General features: G+C 52.1%; 1 protein-coding gene across 1 annotated transcript in view; it reads left to right on the top strand.

Moving 5' to 3' along the window:
• Positions 1-1,826: 1,826 nt before the first annotated feature.
• The window catches only part of SLC22A13 (solute carrier family 22 member 13), an 8,472-nt gene continuing 1,525 nt past the window's right edge, over positions 1,827-8,773 (top strand). Inside the window, exons 1-7 of the mRNA XM_002914646.4 lie at positions 1,827-2,204; positions 6,926-7,029; positions 7,180-7,334; positions 7,535-7,703; positions 7,894-8,014; positions 8,106-8,200; positions 8,417-8,631. Of these exons, the coding sequence (XP_002914692.1) occupies positions 1,827-2,204; positions 6,926-7,029; positions 7,180-7,334; positions 7,535-7,703; positions 7,894-8,014; positions 8,106-8,200; positions 8,417-8,631 (1,237 nt within the window). The remainder of the gene's footprint in view (positions 2,205-6,925; positions 7,030-7,179; positions 7,335-7,534; positions 7,704-7,893; positions 8,015-8,105; positions 8,201-8,416; positions 8,632-8,773) is intronic.

The raw sequence follows: 8,773 nt of genomic DNA, 5'->3' as shown, positions 1-8,773 counted from the left end.
TGCCCTTTTGTGCCTATGAAAGCCTACCATTTTGTACAGCTCCTTGTATCTCCTTTCTACTTGCTAGATGGGATGCTGCCCAATTCATGAATCATTGAGTAAAGCCAATTAGATCTTTCAATCTACTCAGTTCAATTTTGTTTTTTTTTTTTTAACAAGGGACAGACTCAGGATCACAAGCTTCCTGCCTCCTAGCTCCAGCTCCCTTGGCTACTTGGAGCCTGAGAATCAAAAATCCTCTCCTTGACTGGTGTAAGAAGACGATAAGGGCTGAGGACAGGCTCCTGTCTCCATCTCAGTTCTCTTCCACTGGGGGAGCCCCATATTGGGCAGTGGCAACTGGCAGCATCTGTTTTCTTGGTAATTCAATTGAGGTGATGCTAAGGACAAGCACATGCAGGAAAGCGAGATAAGGAAGAAACGATAGAGCTGGGGACAGTGGTGGGACTGGTGGGGAATTTGGGATGAGGCAGAAAGGGAGGTGTTCTCCTTATGCAGGGTCATGGGCCCTTCCTTGCCTCTGCCCTGCCTTCACCTGCTATGCATGCTGGCTGACTAATAAAGAGCGGGTGGCTATGCTGGCCAGGGGACCAGACACAGGCATGCTGTGTCCCGAACTGCCTGCTTCCTTGCATTCCCTTCACCTGTGCTCCTCAGCCTCTCTTAAAATGGTTCAGAATTCAAACATGAGAAGGCTTTCCCATGCATACACAGACAAATATGTGAATGCATGTGTGTGTGTGTCTGCACGAGCACACGTGCACATACATGTGTATTTTTCTTGAATGCCATCTTCAGTCCTATCATTCCCCAACTCCCATGACTGAACTAGATGCTTTCCAAGCCCTGGGTCTACCTCCAGTAGACCTCTTCCAGGGTAAAAAGGGTGGGAGATTCCTCCTCTCAGAGGTCCTTTTATTCTCCAGTCCTGTAAGAATCCTGACCTACCAGCCACCATGCACCCATCCAAATCTTGACTCCAGCAAAGGCTTCCACAGCTGAGGTCATGATCGAGGGAGACTTTGTCCTGCATTCCTCTGTTATCACTGAGATTACCTACTGTGAATGAAGCTACCCCGCAGAGGCTGGCACGTGCCTTATCTTGGTCGCATGTCAATGGTTCCTTCCTCGATTAGAGTAAAGCTCAAAATGCAACTCTTGGCTCTTCTGTAATTGCTGTGTGCTCTTGGATTGTCTTTGGTACTGAGAAGGAAAGGCACTTATGCCCTTGGTGGGTCTCTTGGCCTACTTACTGCCCTACCACATGCCGGGGACCCCTAGGAGAAAGATAAGATCAGCAGCATCAAGAGGCCGGATTGGGCTGCTGACCATGTTAGTTGCAAGCTGGGTCCCTGCTTACTGTCCCGACTTACCCCCATTGTCTATTGTGGGTTGGTCCCTAGAAGGGACTTCTGCGTCCCTCTGAGTGTTGGAACTACTCTCAGAATTTGATGTCTATCGTAATGGGAGGGATTTAAGCTGGGGGTGACTTGTTTAGGATGTTGCAATTGGAGGGGGCTGCTTGTGCACTGTTTAACATCTGGTTAGAGCTCATTCCTGTGCTGGGCCTGAGAAGATCCTCTTGTGAGGCCTATGTCCATCATACTGTCAATAAAGCGTCCTCGGATTCTGCAAGCCAGCGTGGACTAGTTTTTATCATATTCTATCCTCCCCAGGCTTCAGCCAGGGTGTTGAAGTGTGACAGACAAGTCAGGCCAGGCGAGGCTGGATTAAATATTAACGCAGCTGTCATCACTGCTCAGAGAAGCAAGTCCCCCAGAGCCAAGGGGCAGAGCTGTTTGGTGGCCCCAGGCTGACTGGTAGACATGGCTCAGTTTGCCGAGGTCCTGGCTGAAATAGGTGACTTTGGACGCTTCCAGGTACAGCTGCTGATACTGCTGAGTATCCCCAACTTCCTGTCTGCTTACTACATGTTTGCCCAGGTCTTCATGATCCAGGATGAGGCACACCACTGCTCAGTGGCCTGGGTCAAGAACCACACTTTGAACCTGAGTTCTGTCGAGCAGCTGGCACTAAGCAGGCCTCTGGATGCTGCAGGCAGGCCCGAGCCCTGCCTCATGTTCCGGCCGCCCCCTGACAATGCCAGCCTGGAGGACATCCTCAGCCACCGCTTCAATGAGACACAGCCTTGTGAATCAGGCTGGGAGTATCCTGAGAACAGGCCTCTGTCCCTCAAGAACGAGGTAGGGCTGCCCTTCTGCCTGTCTGCCTCTTTGGGGCTGGTCAGCAACTCTGTCTGGTCCTCTGCCCTCAGGGACTGGTGTTGTCACTTCTGTGTCCACCCTCAAGCACCCGTGCCTGAATGATGGACCGTTGGGGTGTCCCCTCTTGCTTTTTTTTCTTTTTTTCCCAACTCATCCTGCTTTTTCTCTTTGTCCTCCAACCCATTGGCCCCTCTACCTCTCTCTCCATATTCTCTGTCTGGTCTGTCTGCCCATCTGTCCATGCATCTTTCCCTATCCTTTTGTTTGTCCCTCTGCCTGTCTGCCCAGTTGCCTGCCTTTCTTCCTGTCCCCTCCTGCTTTCCTGTCTTTGTGTCTTTCTCTCCCTCCAATGTTCCCATCAATCTGTCCATTGGCCTTTGTTGTTCAGTTGGCCCCTGCGCTCTGCCTGCTTACCTAGCTTCCTGTACCCCTGTCCACTTGTCTGCCTTCCTGCTTGCCTGCCGTGGGCCTCCTGCCTTCCAGCTGCTCTTTCTAGAGCTATGCCTACCTGCCCTCTGGGGTGCCGGAGGACGCCCATGACTCTAGGACTTGTCCTGCAGATGACAGCACTTGCTCTGCTAAACTTATTTTCTTAGGAAGGATCCAGGCAGATAAACAGATTCCCATTCCAGCCACCTGAGCAAAAAGGGCTCTCTGGAAGCATCTGTGCCCACTCTGCTGCTTCCCAGAAGCTGGGACTGAGGCACAGAGGAGAGAGAAGACTTGGTCAGGGCAACCTAATGAGCTCATTGGCACAGATGGTCCAGAATCCTGAGGTGTGGGCATTGTTGGGAGGGTCTGGACAAGTTACCTTGATGGTGGCAAATACTAAGGCTTTGTGGAGAGGGGAATCGAGTCCAGAGATTAAATATTCATTTTTTTCCCCCATGAGCAAAAAAGTATTTACTTTTTAGAGGTTTTCAGAGGATGATGTTTTAACAAAAGACATTCACATTTTTTAAAATATATATTTTTTTATTTTTAAGTAATCTCTGTACCCAATGCGGGGCTCGAACTCACAATCCTGAGATCAAGAGTTGCATGCTCTACCGACTGAGCCAGACGGGTGCCCCAGGCACTCACTTTTTAAAATGTGACCATAAAGCTGCCCCCAGAACCCTTGTAGCCTGAGGATATGTCTTGCCTGTCTTCCTCGCGACCCTCCACGTCCTTCTGCCCCGCAGGGGGGTAGGCAGCCTAGGACCTCCCCTAGCAGAGCCCAGGCTGGTCCTCATTGGCCTCCCCATGTCCCCAGCATGCTGCAGGTCCTCCGATGCTATGGGTGCCTGCCTCCACACGTGCTCAAACTCTGCCCACCTGGCCAAAAACCATCCTTAAAGTCCAGGCCAACAACCAGACTGCTCGGAGCCGACTCCAGCCCTGTTCATACCCTGTGCTGGACTGTTTGTACAATTTTATTCAACCAAAGCTCCCTGAGTGTTTACAGGGAACGATCAGAGGAGGGAGGCACCTTGTCTCCTTATCTGAGGATTTGGGGCTCCCCTCTTTGTCTTTAATCATCAACCTAGCCTGTCTGGGGTTGGGCCTTGGACCTCTTGTCCTTTCCTATCATGTTTCTCCTGCTCCAACCCTCCTGAGGACTTCGATTCTCAAGAGAATGTACACCTTTGGTACTTTGTGCCCTGCCCCAAACGATAACTCCAAGTTCGCTTTGAGAGCTGCATTGGTGTGAGACCTGCTACCCCTGTTTCCCATCTATGAGGAGGGGCTCTGCCACACCAATTCAGGGGACTCTCTCTGAGCTGACATCCCAACTTTCCTTATAACCAGCAGCTTCATAATCAAACTGAAATTCAAACAGGCCTAATTTAAGAAGAAAAGACCACATTGTCTTATAGGGTGTGTGCTCTTAAAGTATATTTCTCCTTCTCAGTCTATTTCCCAACATTTCCTGGGTGTCCATCCATGGTAAAAGAAAATATGACTCCCAGCCTTGTCCATACGAACCTCTGAATAGGGAGGGAAATAGACTTGGAGTGAATAACAACAGTGTGATCTGTCCTGGGACCAGAGAAGGGGCAGGAATGAGAGGGAAGGGGAAGCAGAGAGAATAGCCATTTCTAGGACTGGAGGCATGAAAGTGCTTGGCACATTTAAGGAATGCGTACAACAAAGAGGTTGGGAAATGGGCAAGAGCCGACTCTTAAACTGTCTTAGATACAGAGCTGAGGAATTTGGGCCCTCTCCTAGAGACTAGAGGGAGCCACCAAAGCTTTTGGAACAAGGGAGGGAGATGTGGCAGGTGTGTACCAAGAATGCGGGTGGGATTCTGTGTACCTCTGTGGCAGGTCCCAGACAGAACCATCCATTCTAGGTGTTAGGGACAGGGAAGTTAATGGCTGGCATCCCAAGGTGGAGCCTTCTTGTCTTGGTTCCCTCTGTGACATGATCCACCACTTCTTGGCCCCTCTCCGAGCCGTGGTCTCTGCAGCTGCGCAGTGGGAATGATAAACCTCTATGTGGTTAGAATGAGGATTTAATGAAATAAGGGGTATATAAACTCTAAGGAGGTAGTGAATGGTGGCCAATGAGCAGGAGTGCCAGCCTTGGAGGACTCCCTGGGATTGGCAGCCATGCCTTCAGTCAGAGATGTCTGTCACCAGCTGTGACTTTCACGAGCACGGCGGCCAGCGCACCCTCTGCCGAGCTAACATTTACTGAGGGCTTCCTGGGTGACAGCCACTGTGCTCACCATGCCGATAACCACGTTACGTGTGTCAACTCCTTTAATCCTATTGGGGGACTCTACGTAGTATATTTTATGCCCATTTTGCACATGGGAAACCAAGGCACCAACAGATGGGCTCACAGGCTCAAAGTCACACAGAGTTGCTCAGTTCAGACTCCAGAGGCTGACAGCAGCAGGCCTTTACTTATTATTTATTTTAAAGAGCGTCTAACTACACAGGCAATGTGTGGTTGCTAAATAAAAACCAAACAAACTAGAACTAGGTGCAACAAGTTCAAATCCCCTGTCCTACCTCACTTCATTCCCAGAGGCAATCAGTTAATCATTTGACACATATTGAAAATTAACAGTTGATTTTGAGACCGAAGTAGGAGCACAATGGTATCTCCTGGACTGATTAATTTCTTGCTAAAAGGTATTTTGACAGTTGTCTAGCTGTAGGTATTAGTTCATTTATTGATTCATTCAGTAAAAATTCTCTTAGCTTTCACTCCGTTTCAGTCCTTGTCTGGGGCCGAAGGGATGTCTGAACTCCATTGCCATCTGCAGCGGGACCTAGGAAAAAGTGCGTAACCTCTCCTCCCGCAGGGGAGTGTACCGATAAATCAAGGATTGTTGTCGGCAATAGATCACACAAGGGAAGCATTGAGCCCACTACCCAACACAGAGTGCGCCCTCCAAAGGCATTAGTCATCGCGAAGCTATCACCGTGAGCTGCAGGGGAGAGCTCACGTTGCCTGTTCCCTCCTGCAAACATTCACCTATGGAGCTGAGCTGTGTGCAGGGGGCACAGAAGTCCCTGAGGGGCCCACAGACCCATGGGGGTGGGGGTCAGATGCATGTGTTTCCTGTCTGCACACCTGCAGTAGACGAGCATGGAGTTATCCGGACATGCGTACTGTCTCCACTCAGTATCTCAGTCCATCTGCCAGGTTCTCTCTGAGTTTCCAGGGGAGTTGCCCCAGCTCCGTGTGTGCACGCGAGTGAAGGCCCACACGCACGTGCGTGTTCTTCCATCCTAATCTCCTGCAAGCAGCGTGTGGGGGCTCCTCGGGATCTCACCGCCTGTAAATGATTACAGTTTCATAGAGATTTTGCAGCCAGATGAGAAAATTTGAAGAGGCCCAAGGGGAAGAGGCCCCATTTGTCAGGAAGCAGCAGTGAGTCTCATGTCAGAGGTTCCAACCTTTGTATCCTTAGTGTGTCAGTAATTCTCCATGGCAGCTCTGGGCCAAAAGAGAAACCTAACAGTTTTATGTATTAACTAATGAGGTCCAAACAACTTAAAAAGTAATTATGTTCTAACAACTTAATAGCTGTTTTAAGAAATAATATGCATGTAGGGCACCTGGGTGGCTCAGTCGGTTACGCGTCTAACTTCGGCTCAGGTCATGATCTCAGGGTCCCAGGATCAAGCCCGGCGTCCTCCAGCTCCTCGTTAGGCAGGGAGTTGGCTTCTCCCTCTGCCCATCCTCCCTGCTCGTGCTCTCTCGCTCTCACGAATAAATAAATAAAATCTTTAAAAAATAATACGTGTAAACTGAAAGAAAGTATTTTTCATTTTTAAATAAATACGGTCACCTACTACTAGGATGTATGTACCTATTGGGAGCTGCACAACGTCTCCGTCCTTGAACATTTTCCGCTCCACGTGGTGCTTGCTATGTTTCAAAACAACTGCCAAAAATATAGCTTTACACAGATACGATGTCACTGCAAGGACTGTAGCGTGATCTCATGTTGAAACAGAACTGTCCTTAGTTGGCAGTTCTTGTAATATCAGACAGATGTTGAGTATTGCTCTATTTCCCTTTAAAATGTCAAATATTGTTCTGTGCCCTGTGAATTTATTCTGGTGTCCTGGGGTGCCTTTGCACACAGTTTGGGAACCATGGACATCTGCCCCGGGAGGTTGGAGAGTGGGTGGGCCAGATGAGAAAGGACTTGCTGCCAGCTGCCCCTCAATCACATCTGCCTGTGTCTGCCTCAGTTCAACCTAGTTTGTGATCAGAAGCACCTGAAGGAGACCTCTCAGTCGGTGTACATGGCCGGGCTCCTTGTTGGGGCTCTCATCTTTGGGCCTCTCTGTGACTGGTAAGAACCTTGACCAGCTCACGCCTGACCTCGCATGCTCCTGTGTTCCTGGCACGGTTTTGCCCATGCTCTTGACTGGCGTCTAGGGTCTCCCTCACTTCCTCCCCATCAGAGAGCTTCCCTCACGGACCTGCCCCTTTGTTACTCCAGGATCGGCCGCAAGGCCACTATCCTGGTGCAGCTGCTACTCTTTGCCCTCATTGGCCTGACCACAGCCTTTGTGCCCAGCTTTGAGCTCTACATGGTCATGCGTTTTGCCGTGGCTACTGCTGTCGCTGGGTACACCTTCAGCAACGTGGCCCTACGTGAGTATCAGGGTCCTGACGCCTTGAGCCATGAGGTGAAGCTTGGGGTCTGAGTGGGCCACATGCCTTGTCAGGCACCCATACCACAAGTGGTCACAAACAAGGGGGACTGAGGCCCACCTGGACAGAGGGACAGCCAGGGAGTGCTGGGGAGGGAGAGGGCAGGGGCTGGCCGGGTCTCAACCTCTCTGTTTGCACAGTTACAGAGTGGGTGGGGCCCTCGAGGAGGACTCAGGCCGTGGTCCTGGCCCACTGCGCCTTCTCTGTGGGACAGATGGCGCTAGCAGGACTCGCCTATGGCATCCGAAACTGGAGGCTTTTCCAGATAGCTGGCACTGCCCCCGTCTTGCTGCTGGCCTTCTACTTCTGGTGAGGAGGTACTTCCCAGGAGCAAGCCGCCCCCGGGCTAGCTGTGCCAAGGGGCAGTTGCTGGAACTCCTCACATTCACCCCCCCCCAGGAGCACTGCAGGGTGCAAGGGGTGTGGGCTTCCGTATGCACTGGAGCAGCTGGGAGGCCCCGGCTCCGGCTCCGAGGTCACAGCCATGCCTGCCCTGCAGGGCTCTGCCGGAGTCAGCACGGTGGCTTCTGACCCGGGCGAGGGCAGAGGAGGCTAAACAAGTGATCCAGAAGGCAGCCTCAGTCAACGAGCGGAAGCTCTCCCCAGAGCTCCTGAGCCAGGTACTTCCTACAGGCTTAGCCCGGCCCTGCCCCTGCCGCTGGCCCGCGCAGACCTTTCTGCCCCACCCCTCACTGTGCATCTCCCTACCAGCTCATCCCAGAGAAGACAGGCCCCTCCGGGAATGCCCTGGATCTGTTTAGACACCCCCAGCTCCAGAAGGTGACCCTGATCCTCTCCTATGTCTGGTGAGTACACCAGGGCCCAAGGTCCTGAGGCCACGTCTCTGCTGCATCGGCGGCTGGAGGACCGGGACTGTCTGTCGGGATGGCCTGGGTAGCATTACTGGTTTCTCCTGGGCTGTGCTACTGTCTCCTGCTGTGACTCCCGCTCGGGCAGACTCCCCCTGAGAGTGATGGTGTCTCATCACCCAGCAGTCACAGGGATTGCTGGACACTTTGTAGGTTTGTGGACAGTCTGGGGTACTTTGGCCTGAGCCTCCAAGTCGGTGACTTTGGCCTGGACATCTACCTGACACAGCTAGTCTTCGGAATAGTTGAGGTGCCTGCCCGCTACTCCAGCATCTTCACGATGCAGTGGTTGGGCCGCAAGTGGAGCCAGATGTTGACGCTGGTTCTGGGCGGCCTCATGTGTATCGCCATCATCTTTGTCCCAGCAGGTACCAGGGCTGGCTCTCCCACTCCGTTGCCCCTCACCCCCCAGTTACCAGAAGCCCGTCGCTTCCCTTCCAGGAGTGAGGGCTCCCCTGGGGTCAAGGTGCAGAAGGCAGTGTGGGAGGACAGGGCGGGGGCGGGGGCGGG

This window comes from Ailuropoda melanoleuca, chromosome 6, assembly GCF_002007445.2.
Source record: "Ailuropoda melanoleuca isolate Jingjing chromosome 6, ASM200744v2, whole genome shotgun sequence".
NCBI classification, from domain to species: Eukaryota; Metazoa; Chordata; class Mammalia; order Carnivora; family Ursidae; genus Ailuropoda; species Ailuropoda melanoleuca.
This window is presented reverse-complemented; position numbering and strand designations above follow the sequence as displayed.